At 49.5% G+C, this 25,842-nt stretch overlaps 1 protein-coding gene across 2 annotated transcripts in view; it reads left to right on the top strand.

Annotated features, from left to right (window-relative positions):
• The window catches only part of SEPTIN10 (septin 10), a 59,183-nt gene extending 36,897 nt beyond the window's left edge, over positions 1 to 22,286 (top strand). For both annotated transcript variants that reach the window (XM_036255658.1, XM_036255657.1), the window contains exons 5-11: positions 1,018 to 1,204; positions 4,744 to 4,905; positions 6,641 to 6,737; positions 7,833 to 8,001; positions 16,314 to 16,446; positions 20,457 to 20,644; positions 22,198 to 22,286. In XM_036255658.1, the coding sequence (XP_036111551.1) occupies positions 1,018 to 1,204; positions 4,744 to 4,905; positions 6,641 to 6,737; positions 7,833 to 8,001; positions 16,314 to 16,446; positions 20,457 to 20,644; positions 22,198 to 22,213 (952 nt within the window). In that variant the 3' untranslated portion in view covers positions 22,214 to 22,286. The remainder of the gene's footprint in view (positions 1 to 1,017; positions 1,205 to 4,743; positions 4,906 to 6,640; positions 6,738 to 7,832; positions 8,002 to 16,313; positions 16,447 to 20,456; positions 20,645 to 22,197) is intronic.
• The last annotated feature ends 3,556 nt before the right edge of the window (positions 22,287 to 25,842 follow it).

Raw genomic sequence — 25,842 nt, 5'->3', positions numbered from 1 at the left:
GCATGTGCCCTGACCAGGAATCAGACTGGCAACCTCTCAGTGATGCTCAGCCGACTGGGTCACACTGGCTGGGCGTATACGCTCTTCAACTGTGACCTGGTTAATTCCTTACCACTTTCTGAGTACTTGGATATTTTTAGGAATGGTTTTTCTAAGCCAGTGTCTTTCATTTTATTGGAAAAGTGGTCCTGAAATTTACCAGAATTGGAAACCTGGGGCAAATTACTATGGGCATGGCGTGTTATCTAACTGAGGAGAGGCATGAGTGTCAGTAACTTAAAAGATACTTAAGTCATGCCTGGGCTGGTTTGTCTCAGTGCTTAGAGTGTCAGCCCTTGCATGGAAGAGTCTCGGGTTTGATTCCTGGTTATGGGCGTGTACTTGAGTTGCAGGTTCGATCCCCTGCTCCCTGACCTGATCAGGATGCGTGCAGGATGCAACCAATCGGTGTGTGTCTCACACACAGATGTTTCTCTCTCTTTTATTCTCTCTCTCCCTCTCCCTTCCTCCCTTTCTCCCTCCCTTCTATACTCTCTAAAAATCAATGGAAAAAATATCCTTAGGTGAGGATTCACAAAACAAAAACAAGCAAACACAAAAAGATACTTAAGTCATATTTCATGACTTCTTGCTTCTTAAATCAGATTTGTAAGGCATGAAAGTCATTAGCATATTAAAGAGAAAGGCACACATCAAGTGGAAGTATCACATCAGTAAAGCAGGAAGTGTGGGAACTTTGTCAGGAGAGGTCCATTATGTGAATGAGTGTGAGAATGCTCGGTGAAATGCAGTATCATTTCTGTACAACAGTTTAAAACATGTCCTGATGGTTTTAAAGTACTGCCTGTGTATCTGCATGCTTTGCACCATTTATTACTAAAGTTGTCTGTTTTTCATAGATACTAAGTGTTCATCAATTGATAAAAATCTAGATCTCAAACTTTAAGAGTTACATAAGTATCTTATTAAGGTAGCATGAGTATGTTGTATTCAGTATTTAAATAACTATGTTTCCAGCTACCAGCCAATAGTGGACTACATCGATGCGCAGTTCGAGGCCTACCTCCAAGAGGAACTGAAGATCAAGCGGTCCCTGTTTAACTACCACGATTCCCGTGTCCACGTGTGCCTGTACTTCATCTCGCCCACAGGCCACTCTCTGAAGACCCTGGACCTCTTGACCATGAAGAGCCTCGACAGCAAGGTGGGGGAGGGGCATCAGCTTACCCTGCTGTATATTTACTGTGAATTTTGGAAATGTCTTTATGATGGTATATGTCTAACTTAGTCTGTCCATTTTTAAAACATTTGTTAAGTTTCAGTCTAAGGTTTACTCCAGAAAAATTTCAGTTTGAAAGATGAGATGCAAACAAAAAACATTTATCATAAAATTTTAGTTCTTTTTAAATGATAAAATTACACATTAGAATGTGAGAATTCATTTACATTTTCTTGAAAAATACCAGTACTCTGTTCCTTTTAATTAGTTACTGACTAATATTCCATTGTATGGGTATGTTGCCTTTTATCTAGTCACCAGCTGAATACTGGGCGCACACATTTTTGCATGGTCACGTGATCTCAGTTCTCCGGGCTGTAACCCAGGAGTGATATCGCTGGGACATGTAGGGGGTGTCTGTTCCCTAGAGCTGCTGTAACAAATGCCACACACTGGGCTTAAATGACGGAAATTCACGCTCTAGCAGTTCTGGAAGCTGAAGTCTAAAACCAAGGTGTCAGTAGGTTTGGTTTCTGCGGAAGCCTCTCTCCTTGGCTTGCAAATGCATCCACAAGCAGAAAACTGACTCTCCTCCTGCTCGAGCTGTTCGTCTGATGACATAACTTCGAGGGCCTTGTCCTGTTAGAGTGTGGGGGTGGAGGGTAAGTGCACACGGGGCAGAAGGTCCGTCCTCACACTGGGTTAATAACACTTGAAAACTTGTTTTTGCCGTCTCTGCCGTCGGTGGTGCTGTGTCAGTCAGTGTGTAGATGGGCGGGCGTCCAGGGCTGGCCGTTCTCCCGTGCAGGGAGGAGCCGAGGGGCCAGGCCTGGGCGGACTCAGGTGCAGGAGCCGTGCGGCGTGGCGTGGGGCCGTCTCCCTGTCGCAGATTCTCGTGCCCACGCGTGGTGGAAGGGCCGTGGACCCAGTGTGGATGTGGAGCTTGCTGGTCACTAGTGTTACTTTATGACACTGTCAAGTGAGAAGTTCATTGACAAAGATTAAGGTATAACGTTTTATCGTGTATTGTAGTAAATTGTGTTTTAGTGTGAACTATTCTAAGAAAACCTATTTTTGAATTTCTGAGCCACGGAGATTATATATACAGTATTATCCACAGATTAACTCACTTTGGATTTTGGATTTTTTTGTTTAAAAGGTGGTTATAGACTACTTATACTTTAAAAAACAGCTGTTGGCTTTCTGTAACCTCTGATGTTATGAGAAATTCCGCCTTCGTCGTCCTGGTTAATACTTTTATGAGACAGTCTTCGGAAAGCAAGGTCATTCTGGCCATGGCCGCTTGCTCCGTGGATAGCTGTGTGGAAGGCGTGAAGCCTTAGTGGACTGTTGGCGCTCAGGTCAGTCGACTGGACTGGTTGCAGTGCCCTGGCTTTGGCAAGAACTCGAGGAAGCTTGTGTTAGTCTGCTCCTCTGCCCAGCTTCTCTGCCAGTTAGCAGTTGTTTTCACTGTCCAGGCTGGTGCGGGGAAGTTCATCTTTATTAACACGTAAAGCAGGAGTGCGCAGCTGTGCCCCGCTGGCGGGAGCGGCCTGGGGTGGTCGGGTCACGGGGGGTGGTGTCGGTGGGGCTGGCTCTGAGTACTGCTCTGTCACTTCCTAGCTGCTTGTCCCCAGGCAGGTTCTCCAGTCCTCTGAGCTGGTTCCTCACCTGCAGGAAAAGCTGTGGCGTTGTAAGCTCATCTCAAGGGGCAGGTGTGAACATTAATTAAATGGTACTTTTGTTGTTTGTTTCTAAAAGCAGAACACTTCACTGTTTCACGTGGAAAGTTACCTTATCGTATCATCAGTGTGAAACCTGTTACTTTCCCTCCTTGTACAAATTCTCCTGTGTTTTCTTTCCGTCTGGGTTGTGTCCTCCAGCCTGTGCTAGCGATGCTCTGGGCTGGGGTGCTGAGGTACTTCCCCGCTGGATTTATTCGAGTGTGAGCCCTACCCCAGCCGCCCGGCCCGGCTGGCCAGCCCTGTGGCTCCTGTCAGGATTGTAGGGTGCCTTCAGCAAGAAACTGGCAGGAGCTTTGGGGAACAGATCTGTTACCTGCAGATCCCTGCGGGGTGCACAGCACACCAGGGACCACACAGGGAGTCCAGGAGGAGAGAGGGAGGGAGGGAGGGAGGACAGTCCTGGGGCTCCGTATGTCAGGGTCCCATGGTGGGGTCTCGGGTTCTGTGGGTTTATTCTCTGGGCGAATGTAACGCGTGAGCGTGGGAACTGGAGCACAGGTGTTAGCTTGCTCGGGCTTTCTGAAGGGGCTTCACGGGAGGGGCCGCCTGGTTCCTTCTAGTGTCTGCTAGTGGCTCTGTCTTACGCCTGCCAGTGTGCTCACTCAGGTTCAGTGTCTCTGCAAGGGGTACCCTGGCGGTCCTAGCGCAAGGCCACGCCCTCGCACCGGCCTGCTTTCTGCTGCTGTGGGCCCAGCGAGCCGTAGTGCCTCGGCTGACTCACTGAATATCCGGGCACCTAACACTGAACTTGGCTAACTGAACATGAAAGCTGTTTACCCACAATTATTGGCAAAATTTCTGTCATTTTTTCCATGGATAGTTAGAAAAATCTTTACTTCCATTGGTGCATATTTAAGACTAGTAAATCAGTGTGAAGTTGGAGAAAAGAAAGAAATTTAAGAATAGAATAGAAATTAAGATTTTTACTTTTCACTTTCATTCTGAAAATTACCTTGCTATCTCACTCTCTCGACTAATAGGACTAGTTAGCCTGAAGTTTTTCACTGTAAACTAAATAAATCAATAACCAAAACCTGCAATTCCCTAAATTTGTGTAGACATCAATCTTTTATGGAGACATTAATGTTGAAGAATTAGCTTTATAAGTATGTTGGCCTCATGACCCCAGATCTTGCTCTCCGGCCAGTGATCGGATTCAGATCACACTTGACGGTGGTCGGAGAACTTCCTTCCTGCAGCATCTGTGGGGGTCACTGACGCTGGGGCACAGACCGCACGGGGCCTTGTGGAAAGGGGACCTGCTGACCTGAGGGGCAGGAGGAGAAACCTCATCTGTTTCACCGTTTGTGAGGGATCAGTCATCTAATTACTTAGTGTTTAGATTAGTAATAAATAAAAAATTAGTGAATAAGCAGGGTTCTCAACTTAACGTTACATTGTACTTACATGTGTGTGATAGGGTTGTAAGAGACCTTGAGAGAGAAGGCGAGCTTTCTGAACCGCAGTCCAGGTTATAACAGCATCGGTGAAGAATGGCGTGTCGGGGTGTGGTAAGGAAGCTGGGGATTACCTAGATCAGGTTGGCGAGCCTTTTCTGGGGCAGGCCGGGGAGTAGCCGAGCGTGGCACAGACAGTGTGCACATGACGGCCGGGCTGCGTACACCGAGTCTGTGTGAACAGGCAGGGAGCGAGGCTGGAGTTTGCCCGCCTGAGCCAGGTTAGGTGATTTGTCAGACTTAGTGGTTTTGAATGTAGAAACTGCAGGATTAAAAAATACATCTTCAATGATGAGATTTTGTTTTTCTTTATTCTTAATAGGTGAACATTATACCAGTGATCGCCAAAGCAGATGCCATTTCTAAAACTGAATTGCAGAAGTTTAAGATCAAGCTCATGAGTGAACTGGTCAGCAACGGCGTCCAGATTTACCAGTTCCCAACAGATGACGAAACTGTGGCGAAGATCAACGCCTCCATGAATGTGAGCTCCCAGTCGAACCCACTTCTCTTTTACGTGCAAAAAAAGTAACTTATAGATAACATTGCCACTAATATGTCTTCATTTATGTCTTCAAAAAAGACTAAGCAAGTTGAATTTTCAAAAAGTCCAGTACAGGAAAATGTTTTGTTTTCCAGAGCTGAGAAAAGTATAATGCAGATCTGTTTTTGAAGAGTTTCTTTCCTCCCAACTTTCATGTAAATAAAGCGATTCATTGTGCGACTGGGATACCCCTTTGTGGAACCCTACTTCATTGCCTTAGAGATGCCTTCCTACTCCGTCTCTCAAAGCAGAAGACTATGGTCACCTTCTGCTACTGTAGGACCTTAAGCTCTATGAGGAGATCTTTCTTCTCCGGTGTTTAAACCTTTTCCCTTGCAGGGTCACATGTACATGCTAACCCTTCTCGTAACTTCTAGTTCATTATAGTTGAAGACACTAAGCTCCTTGTGTTACTTTCTTCGGGCTACCAGATCTGTACAATATCTGCTTGTATTTCGAAGGATCCTGGCTTTTGGAGTCAGATAGATTTAACCATATGTTCTTATGGAAGTTACTAACTTCCCCAAAGACTGTTATCCGCACAATTGGATTCGTATAGCTATAAGGGTTGTGGAGAGGATACAGCTTCTGTGCACCCCCGAGCGTGGTGACATCAGTGACTGTTCATCTCTTTCTCTCGTTTTCCTTCTCTGACTTTGGTACTCCTGTTTATTTTACGATACTTAAACTAACTATATAAAATGGTGATTAATTTAAATGACATAGAAATATAAGTGATCTTAATTTTTATAAGTCATAGTGTCTCTACATCTAATATTATTTCTATGTCCACCTGGAATAATTTTTCAGAAAGGCACAATTAAGAAGCTAATAATGTCAATTATTAAAAATGAAACAAAATACTTAATGTTTTTTACATTAGACTTTTCCCATGTGAATCCTCAGCTTCAGACAGACCAGTCTGCTCATTGACTCTAAGTTATCACCCTGGATGGTGTGGCTCCGTTGGTTGGGTGTCCTGGACCAGGAGGTGACTGGTTTGGTCCTGGTCCCGGGCACCGCGGGGTTGCGGGCTCCACCTCTGGTTGGCGCAGGGCAGCAGGGCCACATGTTTGCACATTGACGTCTCTCTCTGTCTCCCTCCCTCCCTTCCTCTCTGAAAATCAATAACTTTCCTTAGAAGACATTTTTCCCTCCTTTCCTAAGTTAGTTCTTTCTGCTTGATTATCTAGTCCAGGCTGTATCTTCTCGCTCTCAGTGACCTACCACACTTCTCTCAATGCCCAGGACACTTGCTGTGTTTAGCGTTAGTTTGGGACTTAATGTTACTTTATATTAGTAGATCTGTCCACACACTAAATATAGATATACGCTGACTCTGTTGATAGATGTGTGTATACAGAGAGAGAGGGAGAGAGGGAGAGAGGGAGAACCTCAGCAGTGTCCTCAGGGCACGATAGCACTGCGGGGAACGTGCCTGTGCGGACCGTTTCTGTCTGGCCCCGCAGCACAGCCTTGCCTGCGCTGGTGCTTCCCGCGCCCGAGCAGGACCCGAGCGGGCCCAGCCCCCCCGGCAGGCTTTGGAATCGGAGGCAGAGCAGATCATTTGATTTCAATAAATTCACTGTTTATGTAATTTTCTGTTATTTTACAAAACTGTGTTATATTTACCACACTGGGGTGAGATGTCGTTGACACTGTGGTTTCTTTCCAGGGACACTTGCCATTTGCTGTTGTAGGCAGCATGGACGAGGTGAAAGTTGGGAATAAGATGGTCAAAGCTCGCCAGTACCCTTGGGGTGTCGTGCAAGGTGAGTGAGGGGAACGGTGACCAGATGTGTCTGTCACCCAGTGGCCTCAGCATTCACTGCGCTCTTCCTGACGCTGACGTCTGAGTGTGATTGCTGTTGGAGGGTTGCGTGTTCCATTCCAGTGACGTCTGTAGGGCCAGGCAGAGTCGCCCGTCACCTGCTCAGGTGCACCGGGCACGCAGAAGGTGGGCAAGCCGGGCGGGCACCTGGAGCAGAATTTAAGTGTAAATAATGGTGTGTCAACATGATACATAACTAACTACTAGGTAATTTTAAGGTACAATAACCCATCTTATAAATGTATGTGTTTTTTATTATAAAGTATTGCCACTTGTTTCCAAATTAAGCCAGTCAGCCAACTGAAAAATGTTAGGATTTATTTAGCATTATAATGAGTAAGTAATTAGTACTTTCTGGTTCATTTATTTGTGATGGTAATTAATAGGAATGGATTGCCCTTGCTAGTACTGGTTTCCCAATGCTGCTTTTTAAAAACAGATTTTATAACGAATGAAAAATTTAACATTTTTACTGTATAAAAACATTACAAACCAATGGTACTCAAACAGTAACGTGTATTTGTAGTCTTCTGGTCACTATGCACATAGGAGGACATGTACGTTTATTAACTAATTGTCTAACACAGGATTGTCAATGTGTCCTTGTATAGAAAGAATTGATAGTTACAGTGTACACAGACTGGATTCTGGAGTATGCAGAATTGACTCCTTTGAAGTGAAATAATGTTACTTTTTTTTAAAAGCACTATCTGAAGTATCCTAAAGGTGGTTTGCAAACTGCTAGCCTGTGTTAGGGAACTGACTGAGCACATGGTGACATGTGGTGCGTGTCTGTCCTGTTCCCCGGCCATCCATCGGCACTAAAGTTGAAGTAGACCTCCCGGCCCGAGAGTTAGTGGTGACTGTAGTTCAGTAGTGTTACACTGAGTTTCTTCCTGGGTTACTTATATAGAATAAGTGTAGCTTATCCTTTTGCTGTTTGTTATTTCAGGTATTTTCATTTACTCATTCATTCAGCAAGCGCTAATGGCTAGAATTACAAACTGATGCTGCTGTTTCTTGTTTCTCGGGATAGTGGAAAACGAGAACCACTGTGACTTTGTGAAGCTCCGGGAGATGCTCATCTGCACGAACATGGAGGACCTGCGGGAGCAGACGCACACGCGGCACTACGAGCTGTACCGGCGCTGCAAGCTGGCGGAGATGGGCTTCAGTGACGTGGGCCCCGGGGACAAGCCGCTCAGGTGAGGGGCTCTCCGAGAGCTGGGCCAGAGGAGGGTGGAGGGTTCGCACCTCTGTGTACCCAGAAGGTGGAGGATGTCTTTCTCAGAAATCTCCCATAGGAAGTTGGAACCATGTGATGATCTGTTACTGTGCTTCTCAGTTCACTGGGAGCCTTCTCACTGTTCAGGGTCCTCGTGTGACTCAGGAGTCACATAGGAGGAGCGTGTGGCCCGAGCTCACTGTCTCAGTGTGGGGTGAAATGAATAACTAAAGGAGAACACTTTTAATTTAGTTCTGTTTTTTATTTATCTGAAAAAGATGGGAGCATATTTATTATTATAAAAGAAGTTGGCGTGGGAATCATATTAAATAAATGTAAACTTGGTTTTTGTCCTGTTGGGTGTTTTAGAATGACTTAAATTCGGGGAATACAAAGGAAGAATGAAGCCCGTGGAGGGAGTAAGAAATCAGACTTTGTTAGATACCACAACAGTTCCACGCTGTTAGAACTTGATGGCCTCTTCTGATGAGCATTAAATGTTATAAACTTGCTTAGTGATTTTTTGTTACATTCCTTTCGTTTGTATGTGTAGTTAAGACATGTAAACATGAAACTGATCCTTAAAACGCTCAGCCGAGTCGAATGCAGCGCATGGAGAAAAGCATGAGGCCTTTAAACTGTTTTAAACTCTGCTGTGGAACCAGGCGTTCCTTTCCGGTGATTGTGCGCGTCGCGGTCACTCCCCGGCTGTTGGCGTTCGCCCCGCACAACCAGGAGGCCGAGGGCACAGTGCCCCGGGAGGCTGTTCACACGACCTTGGGAAAGGGTTAATACATGAGGTCAGATTTCTGAAGTTTTCCGTCTCTGGATTTAATTAGTGTTTTGGCTCTGGAAGCATAATGAAGGATTATGCGTACTTAATTCCTCCTCCCCTCTTCAGGAGCGCTGTGCTTCAGCGTCAGCTTTGGTAAGGTGGCCCTGTTCTCTGGAAGATCGGTTACCTGAAGTTGACTCCCGGGTTTCCCAGAGGGGTCAGTCCAGAGGGGGCTGTGCGTTGGTGAGACGCGGTCCTGAGCGAGGCGAGCGGCGGCCTCGGAGCACTCGGAGCACCGGGCTCGGGTTTCCTGGTGGCTCAGCCATCAGTCACCTGTGATGGCAACAAACGCAGGTTCAGAATTTCTGGGGATGGAGCCCAAGAGTCTGCATTTGAAGTAAGCGTCCAAGTTCAGGCAGTCAGCAGATACTCACTGTTTGCTGCGGTCTCCCAGCGTGATGCTGTCACTGTGGGAGCGAGCAGAGCCCCTGCCCTGGTGCAGCTGAGGAGACGGTGGCCGGAGGGCCCGTGTGGAGAGTAGTGTGGGACGTGGTCCGAGTGGGAGACCCAGGTCAGGCCGCGGTGGCAGTCCAGGCTGCAAAGCGGAGGCTCGGGTTCGGTGGTGCAGGAGAGGTGGTCCGAAGCTCGCCTAGGACTGCGACCTGAAGCCAGGGTCATGGGACGCTGGCGCTGGCCACGGTGTGGAGGGAAGAGGACTCCAGATGGCTCCAGCCGCCATGTTTGACCCACGAAACTGGCTTAATGGTGGTGATGTTTGTTAATATGAGCGGGACTGGGGAAGGGGTAGAGTTTGGGGTGTTGCAGTTGGTAATTGAGAGGTTTGGGACTTGTTAAATTTAAGTTGCTAATTATTAAATATTTGGGTGAAGAGTTTGAGTAGGTTGTTATGTAGTGAATCTAGAACTTGGGGAGAAGTTAACTTTTGGATTCAACAGTGAATGATACTGGGTAAAACTGTAAGTATTTTAAAGTATCTGCTATTTACAAGGCTCTGGACTGAGCGCTGGGGATCCAGTACGGAAGGCGACCACGTCCTGGCTGTCGCGTCGCTGACGTCCCTGTACGCAAGGGCGAAGTCCGATGGCGAATCTCAGAGATCCCAGCTGTGAAATGCGCACTGAACCGGAGACGGGAATGGTGGGGGAGGTGGGGGAGGGCGTCCTGGTTTAGTGTGGAACCTAGGGGAGACCTCCTTGCGACAGTCACTGTTCGGAGCTGTAGTAGGGTGGGGAAGGAGCAGGACAGGTGGAGAGAGCTGAAGGCCCGGAGCGAGCGGCCCCTTTGAGACTCTGGAAGAGAGTCCGTGCAGCTGGAGAGAGGACAGTGGGTGGCATAGGGGGGGCGGGCAGACTTTGCAGGCGGGGAGGGCGTGGTCTGTCCTCAGGGAGAGGCGGGGCAGTGAAGGAGGGCGATCGTATTTGCATTTTAAATACCGGCTCCTGGCTGTAAGGTAAAGCAGGTGTTAAAGGTGTGGACAGAGATGGTGGGGGGACCAGTCAGGTGTTGCTGGGACCGAGTCAGCCCTGAAAATGGAACTGGCTGCACCGGAGCTCTTTGAAAGACGGGGGGCCTTGGCACTGTGGGTGTGAGGAGAAAGGGGAGTGGGGCGCCAGTGGAGGAAGACTCCTGGCCCCTGTGTCGTGGTGTCATTGGCTGGCTGCATGGCTGTCATCATCCAGATAGGTGTCTTCGGAGGAAGACTAGCCTTGGGGGGAGCAGCAGTAACTGGCATGATGGAAATCAAGCGGAATGTGGACCTTTGACTTTGAGTTTTCCTCTGAAACATCCAAGTGCCAATGTCAGTGGCCTTTGGATGTTACGATCTGGAGCTCAGAGAGGGCCGGGGTCAAAGCAATAACATACGAGTCGTAGGCGTTTCGATAGTTAATCGCATGTAGGAGTCTGGACGAGGTTGTTTGGAGAGGGAAGAACATCTGGAAGGAAAGGTGCCGTGGAAACAGCCTTGAGTTTCTCAGCAGTGTCAGCCGGAGAAGCAGCTGGCGGAGGGAGAGGCCCTGGGTGAGGAGGGAGGGCACGAGCAAGCGGAGCGTGTGTCGGGAGGGAGAGCTGGGCTGCGGACCAGCCGAGGGTCAGCGGCAGCAGCGCAGAGGGATGCAGCCCGTCTGCCCCAGCTCCCCGACAGTGACGAGGACGCTCCAGACAGCAGGGGCTGGGAATCGCGTCGGCAGGACTTACAGATCCTCGGGGACAAGGAGGAGTTTTATTCTAGCACTGGGAGTGGAGTGAAGGAACCGAAGTCCTTCCCAGCCTTTGTGTTCTCTGCTCAGCAGCTCATAGCCCAGGGCAGTGCTGTGAGTGTTCAGTAGCCGCAGCTGAGGCCATGTCCCCTGTTTGGCCAGGGGTGGGATGACCCTGGTTCACTGTCCCACCAGACTGTGTCCTGTGGCGGAGAGGGGTCGTCAGCAATGGTGCCGAAAGGAGAGAGGCCGTTGGTGGGCAGTCAGAGTCAGTGACAGCTTGGACCGTCCACTTTTTGAGCACTTCATCAGTTAGGGGTGCACCTGCTGACATATCAGATGAATTGAAGATTGGGAGAGGGGTTTCTTCAGGTCCGGCCAGGTCATAGACCACATACGGAGTGGTGCGTGTAGGTCACACCGACCACATGTGGAGTGGGGGGCAGAGGTCACACTGACCGGGTCTGGAGCGGGGGGGCAGAGGTCACACTGACCGGGTCTGGAGTGGGGGGCAGAGGTCACACTGACCGGGTCTGGAGAAGGGGGCGGAGGTCACACTGACCGGGTCTGGAGCGGGGGGGGGGGGCAGAGGTCACACTGACCGGGTCTGGAGCGGGGGGCAGAGGTCACACTGACCGGGTCTGGAACAGGGGGCGGAGGTCACACTGACCGGGTCTGGAGCGGGGGGCAGAGGTCACACTGACCGGGTCTGGAACAGGGGGCGGAGGTCACACTGACCGGGTCTGGAACAGGGGACAGAGGTCACACTGACCGGGTCTGGAACAGGGGGGCAGAGGTCACACTGACCGGGTCTGGAACAGGGGGGCGGAGGTCACACTGACCGGGTCTGGAGCGGGGGTATGGGTGGCTTGCAGAGGACAAGCAAGACGAGGAGGGACTCCTGTGTCATTGTGAGGAGGCCTCGCCCTTCCCAGCCTGCTCTCCGTGGACAGAAGGACTTTCTACTTGATTTCTAATCGGGGCAGAAATGTCTTCTCATTTGTGGATTCATTGTTTGGTGAAGCTTCCGTAGTTCACCGTAACCTGATGTCTTAGGAAGGGACTAGTTCTGTACTTTCAAGAAATTACATTCTACTTTCTGGGGAATCTTTCCCATTTCATTTGGGGTGTACATAACGGAAGTTAGTGTGATTCGGTGGGCGTGTAAGTCTTCCCTCAATTTCATATCTAGACGTGAACAGGAGACAGTCCCCGAACCCAGGGGACGGCCTTCCCTCTGTTCTCCGCACAGCCCTTCACGCCGGTCCTTCCGCTCGTGTTTCGGTCGCATGTTACTGAATGTCCGTCACTGTCCTGATCTGCCGGCCTCATCTTCGTTAGCGGAACATCAGCTGTTAATCTGTACAAAACAGCTGTTGTGAGCCTGAAGCCCCAGTTCCTTCAGATCCACTCCAGTGTCGCCCTGTCCCTGAACACGGAGTGCGAGTCGCCGTCCGGGAATTGCTTGAACGGGAGAGCTCTGTAGTTGCTTTCGTGTTTGACAGTTTCTTGTGTCATCAAACGTGATATCTTTGAAAGTCTCCATAGATAAGTCGCCACCTTCTGAGCCTTCAGCCCACGCAGAAGCGGGGAGGTCTCAGGGGTTGGGGCCTGGGGCAGGTGTCTGCCTGATGAGCAGGCGCGTCCGGGAGTCCTTGCTCCTGTTCGGATCTCAGCCTGGCTGGAGATCGGGGTGTTTGCAACCCGAGTGATACGTTGCTTTAACATCTGTGACACCCAGCTGTGTGCACCGGGAGGGCGGCACAGCACTAAACGCGGCTCCATGTCAGCTTGATCAGGGGCCCGTGGTGGTGACCAGTGGCTTTGTCCCTTTCACAGCACAGATGAGCAGAGACGGACTGTCCTGACCCACCCCCTGCAGGCCTGAGGGCCGTCACCACCTCGGGGGCTGGGCAGACCCCGGCAGTGGCTGGTAGCCTGGTGTACTCGCCCGGCCTGGAGAGCTGTGGCGGGTGGGAACGGGCACAGCGGGCCCTTTGCCTTCTGGAGACTTCAGGGGGTCTGTTCACAGACTACCCGACAGACGTGCGGGGTGTGGCTTCCGACAGCTCGCCCGCTCCTCCCAGCTTCTGACTCACCAGCTGTGCTCCTCCCCGCGGTACCTGACTCTCTGAGCCTGTGAAGAGTGCAGACCTTGTTCCTCCGTCGCCGCTGGCTGCCAGGGAGCTCGGTGCTGGGGCCTGGAAAGCGCCTGGCTGCTGGCCGCTGTTTAGTGGACGCGAGGTCTTCGTGCTGGCTGGATGTGTTTTCCTCTAAGCAACTCGAGTGCTTACATAGATGAATGAGAATTTTTTAAAATTTACATTTAATATGAATTCAAGACATATTTAAACCAAGTTTGTCGTTCAAGACCACCGACCGGTGTGGGACCAGCAGTATGTGGGGACGTTTCTGAAAAGGGTGCATGGAGAGGCTTCTTTAAAACAAGACTGAAACAGCCCTGGTGGGTTTGTCTCAGCGGTTAGAGCATCAGTCTGGGTGCAGAGAGACCCATGTTCAGTTCCCGCTAAGGGCATGTACCTCAGTTTCGGTTTGTCCCCGGCCCTGGTTGGGTCGTGCAGGAGGCAGCCACTCGCTCTCTCCCTTCCACTCTGAACAAAAAATGGAAAAATGTCCTCAAGTGAGGATAAAAAAAAAACCAAGACTGAAACAGACACAGAAAAACAGGAAACCTGGTAAAGAGTGAAATGAGATTTGAAGCATTTATGTGGTTATTGAGAGCATTTCGTACATTTATAAGCTTTACTGTTTAAATTTTTATTGAATTTATTGGGGTGACATTGGTTAACAAAATGATACAGGTTTCAGGTGTGCATTGTCTGTACACTGTAGTCACATCCCCTTCCATCACTCATCACACCCCTCCCCCTTCCCCTCCCACTCCCCACCCCCTTCCCTCTGGCACATCCCCTTCCATCACACTCCTCCCCCTTCCCCTCCCACTCCCCACCCCCTTCCCTCTGGCACATCCCCTTCCATCACACTCCTCCCCCTTTCCCTCCCACTCCCCACCCCCTTCCCTCTGGCACATCCCCTTCCATCACACCCCTCCCCTTCCCCTCCCACTCCCCACCCCCTTCCCTCTGGCACATCCCCTTCCATCACACTCCTCCCCCTTCCCCTCCCACTCCCCACCCCCTTCCCTCTGGCACATCCCCTTCCATCACACTCCCCCCCCCTTCCCTCCACTCCCCACCCCTCTTCCCTCTGGACTCACTCACCTCCATGCACACCCTCCCCCTGCCCTCCCACTCTCCCCACTCCCATTCCCTCTGGCAGCTCACCTTCCATTCACAACCCTCCCCGTCCCCTCCACTGCCCCACCCCTTCCCTCTGGCAAGCATCACCTTCCATCACAAACCCCTCCCCCTTCCCTCCCATCCCCACCACCCTTCCTCTGGCACGCACCTTCCAGCTACAACCCCAAAATCACACTCCCACCCCTCCTCTGGCACTCACCTTCCATCACACCACTCCTCCTCCACCCCCCCCCCTTCCCTCTGGCACGCACACTTCATCACACCCTCCCCCTATCTCCCCTCCACTCCCCACCCATCTTCCTCTCTGGCACGGTCACCTTCCATCACACCCCTCCCCCTTCCCCTCCCACTCCCCACCCCCTTCCCTCTGGCACTCACCTTCCATCACACCCCTCCCCCTTCCCCTCCCACTCCCCACCCCCTTCCCTCTGGCACTCACCTTCCATCACACCCCTCCCCCATCCCCTCCCACTCCCCACCCCCTTCCCTCTGGCACATCCCCTTCCATCACACCCCTCCCCCATCCCCTCCCACTCCCCCACCCCCTTCCCTCTGGCATATCCCCTTCCATCACACCCCTCCCCCATCCCCTCCCACTCCCCACCCTTCCCTCTGGCACTCACCTTGCCATCCATGACTGTGAGGTTTTTGTTTTGTTTTCCCTTAATCCCTTCACCTTTTTCAGCCCAGCTCCACCCTGCCCCCATCCCCCCCCAGCTTCTAGTCTCTTCTCTGTATCTGTGAGTCTGTTTCTGCCTTGTTAGTTTCGGTTGTTCTTTGGGTTCCACGTGTGAGTGAAGTCACAGGGTACTTGTCTCTTGTCTTCACCGAGCATGATCCGTCCTGCGCTGTCCGAGTTTGGGCTCTGCCCCTTCAGAGGACCGGTGTGCCTGCCGCAGGCCCACGGGCGGCCGTGGTGACTACTCTGCAGCATCTGTTTCTCCTGGAACTTACGATTCTGTACTGAAAGGTTTACTTCTCCAGTTATACAGTATCTAAAATTATTAAAATTTCTTACTTCATCACATTGTTTGATTGGGCAGTCCTTGCTGTGCTTGGTTAAATTGAGCTCTACACCCTGACAATTTCTGTCATTAAATGAACGTTTAGGAAGAAACTGAGCCAGCTGCAGACAGCGGTCTCGGAGAGGCAGGTGGTGCAGACGCCAGGGAGCACGGCGCCCGGACGTGCTGGGAAGGAGCAGTGCGTTCCAGCTGGCACCCAGAGGCTTTTAGTGGACCGGGCATTTGCCTTTGGCCTTGAGGAAGAGCTGGGTAGAATGGGGCGGGAGGGTGGGGTGGGGGAGCAGTGGCTTGGAAGCAGAGGAGGCGCAGCAAACTGAAGCGTAGCGTGGGGTGTGGCTGGGACCTAAGGCGGTTTGGATTCCTTTGGTCAGGGGTGAGTCTGGAAAGGCAGAACCAGACCACATTGTGAGGTTTCCTAAGTGCTCTCTGGAGGAGGTGGGACCTTATTCTGTCGAGGGCAGACTGATGCAGGAAACCGGCAGTGAGCTGTGGTTCTGGGGAGAGGCCTCAGGGGAGCTCCGTTGGGAGATGGCCGCAGCGAAGACAGCGCCCCAGAGCAGTGGGCAGCAACAGGATAGCTGCAGAGCGCAAAGCAGACGGGATGTGGATGCTGTTTCTCGTCACAGGCTGAACCCGCAGAGCCTGGTGATCAGGTGTGGAGATGGGGTGAGGGCGGAGTCCAGCGACTCCAGGACTCGGAGGTTGCCAGGCACAGCGATGCCAGTGAGCGGGGACTGAGAGGGACTCCTTTGGGGTAGAGGACAGGACTTACTGTGAAGGGTTGATGCAGCGGTTTTCAAACTTCTCGCGCTCTGTTCGCTGTGGCGCGGTGGCTCCGCGTGGCTCCCGAGGGAGGAGACCTTGGGTGGGGGGTGCCGAGTCTCTGAGGGAGCGGACTGGCACATGTCACAGCTGAGACAACCTGAGATGTTCGAGTGTTTGCAGGTTTGTTACCCGTATTGTTAACATGAGAGTACTGCAAAACTTTTTAGTCTTCAGGAGACCTACGAAGCCAAAAGACACGAGTTCTATGGGGAGCGTCAGAGGAAGGAAGAAGAGATGAAGCAGATGTTCGTGCAGCGGGTGAAGGAGAAAGAGGCCATCCTGAAAGAAGCCGAGAGAGAGGCAAGTCCACTGCCTCACTGGGGCGGGTGTGTTTCAGTTCCTACCACTCCGGGACTTGATCTCAAGAGTGTGGCTGAGATGCATTTGGAGACTACTTGTTCTTCTTTAAAAGCTAGCTGTTTGGGCCCTGGCCGGTTTGGCTCAGCGGTTAGAGCGTCGGCCTGCGGTCCAGAGAGACCCGGGTTCGGTTCCCGCTAAGGGCACGTACTTTGGTTGCAGTTTGTCCCCAGCCCTGGTTGGGTTATGTGGGTGGCAACCACTCCATGTGTCCCTTTCACGTTGATGTTTCTCTCTCTCTCTTCCTCCCACTCTATCTGAACAAAAAATGGAAAAATGTCCTCGGGTGAGGATAAAAAAAAAATCTAGCTGTTTTGCCCGGCTGGTGTAGCTCAGTGGTTGAGCGTCAACCCATGCACCAAGAGGTCGCTAGTGTGATTCCTGGTCAGGGCACAGGCCCAGGTTGTGGGCCCAATCCCCATTGGGGGGCATGCAAGAGGTGGCCAATCATTGTTCTTTCTGTCTGTCTCTCCCTCTCCCTTCCTCTCTCTCTAAAATCAATAAAGAAAAGATTTATTTTTAAAAACTAGTTGTTTTAACACACAGTTTAAAAAAAATCATAGTCTGAAATAAAATAAAAGTGTTGGCCTTTATGAGCAAATGGTGATCCTTAGCAGCAGCTCACCAAGGGCGTGTGATGCACCAGCTTACGAAGTGTTCGCCTCTCTTCACGTGAGCCAGAGTGTTTCAGCGTGGGCTCGCCAGAGCCGTTTCTGAGAGATGTTGGATTGTTTTGCTGTGAAATGGGTAACTATAAAGACTATTTAAGTGGCTTTTGGAGTTGAACTCAGGCTTTCTGATAAATCGATGGTCTAGGTGCCCCTTGGCGCAGCTCTACACCAGCAGTGTCCCTGTCGCTGTGTCTGCTGCTCGTGCCCAGGCTGTCCTGGCAGTTTTATGTGTGGAGCTACTTCCTGTCGGTCTGCAGACTTGAGCGCAGTGCGTGCCTCTGGGTCACGGCCGCATCGTGGTGGGGCTCAGAGGGACGAGCTGCAGAGGGGTCATTGAGAGAAGACGCAAATGCTAACACATGTAAATGCACACGCTAACACGGGTGAACGCACACGCTAGCACGGGTGAACGCTGACACGGGTGAGCGCACACGCTAGCACGGTGAGCGCACACGCTGGCACGAGTGAACGCACATGCTGGCACAGGTGAGTGCACACGCTGGCGCAGGTGAACGCACACTCTGGCGCGGGTGAACGCACACGCTAACACAGATGAACTCTATGACATGAGAGTTCCTGAGGAGTTACTTGTAATTCTATAAATTTATTATTTGAAGTACACTTACAGTACTTGATATTTAATTTTTACCCTCACCCGAGGACATTTTTTCATTTTTTTGTTCAGGTAGAGTGGGAGGGAGAGAGAGGAAGAGAGAGAGAGAGAGAGAGAGAGAAACATCGACGTGAAAGGGACACATCAAGTGGCTGCCATCCGCACGACCAGCCAGGGCCGGGGACAAACTGCAACCCAGGTACATGCCCTTAGCGGGAACCGAACCCGGGTCTCTCGGGACTGCAGGCTGACACTCTAACCGCTGAGCCAAACCGGCCAGGGCAGTACTTGATATTTAAATAGTAAGTGGTTTTGTAAAATTAATAATCTACTAATATATCCTAATTTGAATTTGATCTTTTGCAAAAGTTCAGATAGCAGAACAGAAAGCAGAGTGCCTCGGGTCACCCCACACACCTAGCTTTAGCAGTGACCGTTCTGCCCTCTGTATTCCGCAGGTGTGCGTATGTGTGTGGCACCTGTGTGTGTGTGCACCTTGTATGTGTGTGGTGCACCTGTGTGTGTGCATCTGTGTGCGCATCTGTGTGTGCATGTGTGTACCTGTGTATGTGCCTGCACGCACACGTGTGGCTTTTCCCTGGCCATCTGAAAGCTGGCTGCAGACATGGTGGCACTTTGTCTTGGGGCACATCAGCACCACCTCTGAAGCTGCAGTGTGCTTTTCTTCATGACCACAGCACCATCTAACCCTGAGTACTCCTGGAAATGCCGTAGTCCCACCCACTCTCCAGTCCATAGTCAGATTTCCCCAGGTGTCTCAGGATTGTCTGTCATTGTTTCTTCTTGGTTGGTGCTTTTTTTTTTTTTTATCCTCACCCAAGGATATGTTTGCATTTAGAGCGGAAGGGAGAGAGGGAGGAGGAGAGAGAGAGAGGGACATGTCGATGTGAGAGAGACACATCAATTGGTTACCACCCGCACAACCCCAACCAGGGCCAGGGAGAAACTGCAACCGAGGTATGTGCCCTTAGAGGGAACCAAACTCAGGACTACCTGGTCTGCAGACCGATGCTCTGACCACTGAACCAGACCTGCCAGGTTGGTGCATTTGTGGTTGGTGCATTTTTGTTTTTGTTTCTGAACCAGAATTAAATCGCAGGTCTCATATTGCATTTCAGTATTGTTTCTTTAATCTTTTATTTATTTATTTATTTATTTTTATCCTCACCCGAGGACAATTTTCCATTTTTTGTGGACATTTTTCCATTTTTTGTTCAGATAGAGTGGAAGGGAGAGAGAGAGAGAAACATCGACGTGAAAGGGACACATCGAGTGACTGCCACCCGCACAACCAACCAGGGCCGGGGACAAACTGCAAACAAGGTACATGTCCTTAGCGGGAACTGAACCCGGGTCTCTCTGGACCACTGGCCAACGCTCTAACCGCTGAGCCAAACCAGCCAGGGCTGTTTCTTTAAACTTTTTATTCTCTTTTAAACAAGTTGCTAAGTTTGTAGTTATTTTAAAATACAAATGTTGAGGAAGGAGTTGTGATGAGCAGGAAATAGGATATGGTGTATCTTTTCATTGGTGGGTCCGTCTTTACGGTGGTGTGGAGGGATTCTCGATGTCCCTCGTGCCTCGGGAGTCTTAGTTTCTCCGGGAGGAGTTGTGGTTTTAGATGGCTTAAATTTTTTAAATCCCACATAAGAATATTTTGCTTAAATGTTTATTACTTAAAAGGAAATTTAAAATTCAGGTGACCAAGTGATTGAAAGAAAAATACTGTTTGTCAGTAGGTGCTTTTAGAATTTTATTTTTGTGAATCAAGTGCTTTTGAATACATGTTAAACTAACGAAGGCGTTATTGGCATCCAACAGCTAAAGTTGTCCCGGGAGTCCTGGACATTCGTCGTCGCCCCAGGGGTTCGTGCGGAGCCCACTGCAGGCCCAGATGTCTCAGATCAACAGCGAGGCCAGGGAGTCTCATGTTGTGATGTTGCAGGCTTCTTTAAAACTCATTTTATTGGCTGCGTTGAGTTTATTCAGCGTAAATTTGGGGGTTTTTTTTACTTTATTTCTGTTAGACACAGGCTATGTTTTTCCATTATGGGTAAATTCTACAGTGAACATTTTTCTCTGAATCTAGGTTTTCTTGATTTAGTTTAAATTTCAAGAAGGTCAGTGACTGGAAAATATAATAGATTTTCAAGGTTCTTGATTTTAATTGACAATTGACACTTGCTGCCCTGGCAGTTTGGCTCAGCGGTTAGAGGGTCTGCCCATGGACCAGATGGTCTTGGTCCTTCCCTGGTCAAGGACACGTACCTGGGTGGCAGGTTTGATCCTCAGCCCTAGTCAGGGTCCTGCAGGAGGCAGTCAATCGATGCCTCTCTCACATCACTGTCTCTCTCTCTCCCTCCCTCCCAGTCTATCTGAAAAAAAAAATGTCAGTGGAAAAATATCCTTGAGTGAGGACTTAAAGTTGAAGTTTGTTCGTGAAGCCATGGTTTTATATTTTATTCATGCATTTTTTTGCATGGGAACTTAACTTAAAATAAAAGTTACTAAGGCAGTTTGACACGTAAACTTTTCCGGAAGCAGCTCCCTTTGAGACGGGGAAGCTGGAGTAGGTTACTGTGCCCTGAGCCACGGCAGCCCTGTGCGGCCCGCTCTGTCACGGCTCAGAACTGCACCTTTGTTCCCAGCTACAGGCCAAATTCGAGCACCTCAAACGAGCTCACCAGGAGGAGAGAGTGAAGCTTGAAGAGAAGAGAAGACTTTTGGAAGAAGAAATTGTCTCTTTCTCTAAAAAGAAAGCTACCTCTGACATCTACCAGAACCAGACCTTCCTGGCCTCGGGCAGCAACCTGAAGAAGGACAAGGACCGGAAGAAGTAAGCCATCTGCAGCCCGAGGCCTCTGCCCCCTCCGTCTGTGCCCTCTGTGCTCTTCACAGCTGCTCCCTGTCCCTTCCTCGTCCTGTCTGCCTCCTGTGGCTGCATGTAGCTCCCTGAGCACACACCTCGCCTCTCGGCCACTGCTCCCTCCCTGGCACCTAGAACAGCACCTGGCACATACTCGGTGCTCATTCAATATTTGGCAAAATGAGTGAACTAAAAAAAAATCACAAGGTAAAAAGCACACCACAGGATACAGTACACCCATTGCCTGGGGGAGTCGGCCCGCGCTGCACAGCCAGCCGTGGCCTGGGGCACGCAGCACCTGCTGAGTGTCCTGCACCAGAAGCCACTGCCCGTGAGCCACAGCTGTGAGCTAGAGCTTGGTTCAAAGTACTGATTCTTGGGTTCACTTCATTCGAACCAATTCTACTGATAATGATTTGTGAGAATTTTTATTTCAATAAGGGAATCGGGCTACCTATTGGAACTCCTGTGCATTGATGTCAGAGCTTCTGAGACCAGCTTTGGACGCAGAGATGCAGAGGAAGGTAGAGAGGGGCCCAGTGCCATGGGGCAGCCCGAGTAGCACTTGGATGGGATTCTCAAGGCTTTAGGTTCGGGGTATGTGTCACGATCCAAATTACCAAAGTTCAAGAAAATAAGGCTTTATTCCTCTTTTGTACTTTGTGTCCTTTTATTTCTCCCGCTTGAAATGTCCTTGTCAGTTTGCCTTTCTGACTGTCCTGTTGAGAATGCCCCTCCGTGGTCTTTGCCTGTTTCTCCAGCTGTCTCTGCTCTAGCAGCTTCTGTCCTCCTGATGTCCCCCCAGAGCCACGCTTGTGGTGTGACCATGCCCGGTTGCCGTCCCACATCCTCAGCTCGTAACTCCTCTTCAGAACAGTTCGGAACACGTCATGCTGAGCCATGGCCGTTTTCTGGTTCTGAACTATGGAGAATTAAGTCCACGGGGTTTCGGTGGATTTGTGGGGGAAGAAAGAGGAATTGTTATGTATGAACTTTGAATACAAGCCCATGAGGGCATGGATCTGTTCTGTTCATGGATGTATCCATCCCCAGAGTCCAGGTCAGTGCCTGATACATAGTGAGCATCCAGTCTTTGCCAAAACAATATTATGATGCATAATAGCTATGTTTATTCAAGCAATGGCTTTTAAAAGATAAACTATAAATATAATTTATTAGAGCTTTTCATTATGTTTTGAATTACAAAGCTACAGAAACTTTTACCTTCTTAATCTAGTGTTACTAAAATTGGGTTCCCCCATATTTATTTTATGTATGAAAGTTTACTTAACTTGTGGGAGCTGTTGGCCACCTGCTCTCCTTGGGAGCTGTTGGCAAGATCAGGTCCAAACCGTCGTTTTCTGAGAGCTCACAATTCATCAAGAAAGTACAGTTTGGTGGGGTTTTTTCCCTTTCTTTGCTCTTTCTGGAAGAGCTTTGTAAAACTAATGATTCTAGTAATTTTTGTTTTCTATAGTTTTATACTGTACCAATCAAAAGGTTTGTTTTTTTTCTCTTTCCAGCTCCAATTTTATGTAAAACAAAAGTTCCAGTTCACAGAAGGTCATCACAAGCAAACGCTATTAAAACGTTAGAAGTATGCTGTGGTTTTCTTGCTCTTTATTTGCTGTTATCATATATTCTGTGTGGGCCACAGTTACTGCCACTCATGGAAAAATGCTTTTCAGTGTAAGATCGATACATAAACCAGAGTGGATGGTAGCTCTTACATACCCACTGTTGGGAGAAGTCTGTAAGCCGCAGGTGTGTGCTGAGGCGGGGGCTGCCCCCCCATCACTGCAGAGCGGGGCCCCGAGTCGCCGTACCCCGAGAGCCTCGCTCCGGTGCTGTCCTACTGCATTTATAGTCTGAGATGAACCTTTGTGTTGTACATACTAAAAGTAGCATTTTGAGAATATGCTTTAAAATGTATTATGTACCTGAAACTAACCTCTCAATATTTTTATACAACTTTTACATTTTTTGATAGAATTGTCCAGTTGGTAACATCCTAAGCTTTTGTATCGAATTTTATGTAACTTGATGGATGGCCTTACATGGGTCAGTACACCTTGTGGTTGATGTATTATTGTGATGGAAAAAATGTGTGTAAAAGTAAAAACATCCCAGTATAGAAACCCTGTTTCTAGGGATACATGCTTTTGAACCTGGGTATTATCACAGTGTTTTTATTAGGGTGTATTGCATACTTGTTCTTAGAACTCTGTCTTCAAGGGGGGAAAAATAAGATTGAATTGCCTTACTAAAATACATTTTAAGAAAATAGCTATGAACATCTGAATATTAAAGATATAAAAATTTAGATAATTCATATCAGTGCCTTAGTAGTATTCTCAGAACAATTAACTTTTCCTTAACAGTCATAGGTATATAATTTTTTAATTTTGTACTAAAATATTCTAAATAAAGCTGACATTTACTCTTGACAAATAAAATGTATCTGCATATTTACTGAAGTGTTTTTAAATTACATTAACTTTTCTGTTTACAAACTATCATTGTAAAAAACGTTTTATCAAAGTACATTTAATTACATGCTGGATCACTTTAAAACAGGCATATTAGCAGTGTTTTTCAGACAACAGAAAGTTTGACTGAGCTGGTGTTAGATTCTGAACAGTGCTTTTCAGTGAAGTTGTGTAAATTGCAAATAAAACCTTCCTTTTCCAGCACAGTTCATCTGGGCAAATACTTCACTTTCCGTTTTTACATTTGAAATGCACAGGTGTTTCTTAGCCTTTTTAAACGGTGGTGAAGGGAGTGCTCAGTGTCACGGAAAAAGCTCTAAGCTTTCTTCTCAGGATCAGTAGGCCCCAGGCGAGCCCGGTCCCCGCGGCCAGGTCCCCGCGGCCAGGTCCGCGCACAGCCCCGGCCTGAAGGCGGCAGGCGAGCCGGTCCCGCGGCCAGGTCCGCGCACAGCCCGGCCCGAAGGCCCCAGGCGAGCCCGTCCCGCGGCCAGGTCCGCGCACAGCCCGGCCCGAAGGTGACAGGCCAGCCGGTCCCCGCGGCCAGGTCCGCGCACAGCCCCGTGGCAGCCAGGGAGGCCCTCCCAGAAGCTCGGCGCCCAGGCTACCCAGCCCTGTCCTGTCCGACTCTGTATGAGACACTGTTCTACATTTTAATAAAGTTACTTTTCAATGCCCGATGGTGATTGGCACGTTCTAACCGAGGGCTGCGGCTTTCCAGTAGAAAGGGCTGTGGAAGGCGACCTGAGGCGCCACACCGGACGGGGCGCACTAATGACCCCGCCGTGAGGAGGTCTCGCGCCTTTGCACTGCCAGAAGCGCATCGTACGCGCCGTCTTTTGGGGTTTCTTGTGTGATTTATTCTAAAAGTTGGGCTGTAGCCCTGGCCAGTTTGGCTCAGCCCTTAGAACGTAGGCCTGCGGTCCAGAGAGACCCGGGTTCGGTTCCCCCTAAGGGCGCGTACCTCGGTTGCAGTTTGTCCCCAGCCCCGGTTGGGTCGTGTGGGTGGCAACCAGTCGATGTGTCTCTTTTACAAAAATGTTTCTCTCTCTCTCTCTCTCTCTCACTCTCTCTCTCTCTCTCCCTCCCTCCCTTCCTCCCCCTCTCTATCTGAACAAAAAAATGTCCTCAGGTGAGGATAAATAAATAAATAAATAAAAGTGCTGCAAAGAAAAGGGTAAACACATTTGCACCGTAATGTTCAAATTCTTACAAACTGCGTTATTATCCAATGATGCTTGACTGGGTATTTCCAGAATCAAAACAGAGCTAGGCATGTGTTGTTTCTGTTTTTTCCCATAAGGCCTAGAATACAATCGCCTCTCACTACCAACCATTAACCTTTGTACATACTGCCCTGGACTCAAAGCTGTTTTTACACAGACTGCGATTTCAGCTTCAGAACCACACCCAGGAAAAAGTGGTACCGGTATTGTGATTATTCGCATGTTGATGATGAACTGCCCCGGGCCTCCTGGGCTGGGGGCAGCGCAGGAGGACAGAGCAGATCTGTCCGTCAGGGTCTGAGGCTCCCGCCCCTGCCCAGGGGCACAGCTGCATCTACGGGTGGGGAGAGGCAGCCAGGCCCAGGAATAACGGTGGGTGGGCTCTGAGCTCCGGAAGGTAGCTGCATGGATGGAGTATGGGGAGATGTGGGACATGAGCCAGGTGAGGTTTCAGAGGTGGGTAGGGAGCAGACCAGGCGTCCGCGGAAAGACGACCTCACAGGGTCAGCCATTGCTCCAGAACTGAGGGGGGAATGTGCTGGAGGAGAAACTGGGGAGCAGGTGCCTCATTACAGAGACCACAGTCCGGGCCAGTTCTTCACACAGGGTACAATGTCACAAATTGTGTTAAAAAAGACCAATGCAGAAAGGAGTGTAGTAAGGGAAGTGGTCATTACATGGATAAATCTAAATGAAGAATGACTAAAACAATGAATATGCCAGGTTAGAAATATAAAGAGCTAAAATACAACCCTGCAGTGGCCTGGTAGCTGGGAGCGCGGGCGGATGAGTGTGCACGAGGAGGAGGAGAAAGTCCCAGCTGCCAGCTAACGTGAGGCAGTAAGGCAGCGCGTGTGCTTTTCAAGCGGACACAGAAAACTCTAATAAGTGATCATCCAAAATAAAGGAAATAAAGTAGCTATGACCACCAGAAACCACTTACATTAAATTTTTTTTAGATAAAAGTTTTTTTTAACACCGCTATGTGTATTTCGCAACAGACAGGTCTAAAACATCTCTGTGGACAGACGACGGGAAAAGGCTGCCATGTGAACTCGAGCCAGAAGCTAATGTGTAGCTGTATTTTCCGTGTGCGAAGAATACTTTTAAGATAAAGCATTGTTAGGGATGTACACTTCAAATAAGAGAATATGTAACAATTCAGAATTTGTATGCAATGTCATAGCCTTGGCATATTTAAAGCAAAACTTGAAGCGAATACGTGGAGAAATAGCAAGCTGACACTCGGGGAGATTTCAACAGGCCTCTTGTACATGATGGAGTACGCAGACCGCAGGTGAGCACAGATACAGGGGCACTGAAAACATTTAGCAACCTTGGCCTGGTGAACAGACACAGAACAATACCCACGGATCACAGAATACAGACTGTTCGAGTATTCTTGGAACACCTATGAAAACTGACTGCAAAGCAAGCCTTAATACCTTATAAAGCG

The sequence above is a fragment of the Molossus molossus genome, unplaced genomic scaffold (genome assembly GCF_014108415.1).
Source record: "Molossus molossus isolate mMolMol1 unplaced genomic scaffold, mMolMol1.p scaffold_m16_p_12, whole genome shotgun sequence".
NCBI classification, from domain to species: domain Eukaryota; kingdom Metazoa; phylum Chordata; class Mammalia; order Chiroptera; family Molossidae; genus Molossus; species Molossus molossus.
The sequence above is the reverse complement of the archived record's forward strand: the minus strand, read 5'-3'. Positions and strand labels throughout refer to the sequence as shown.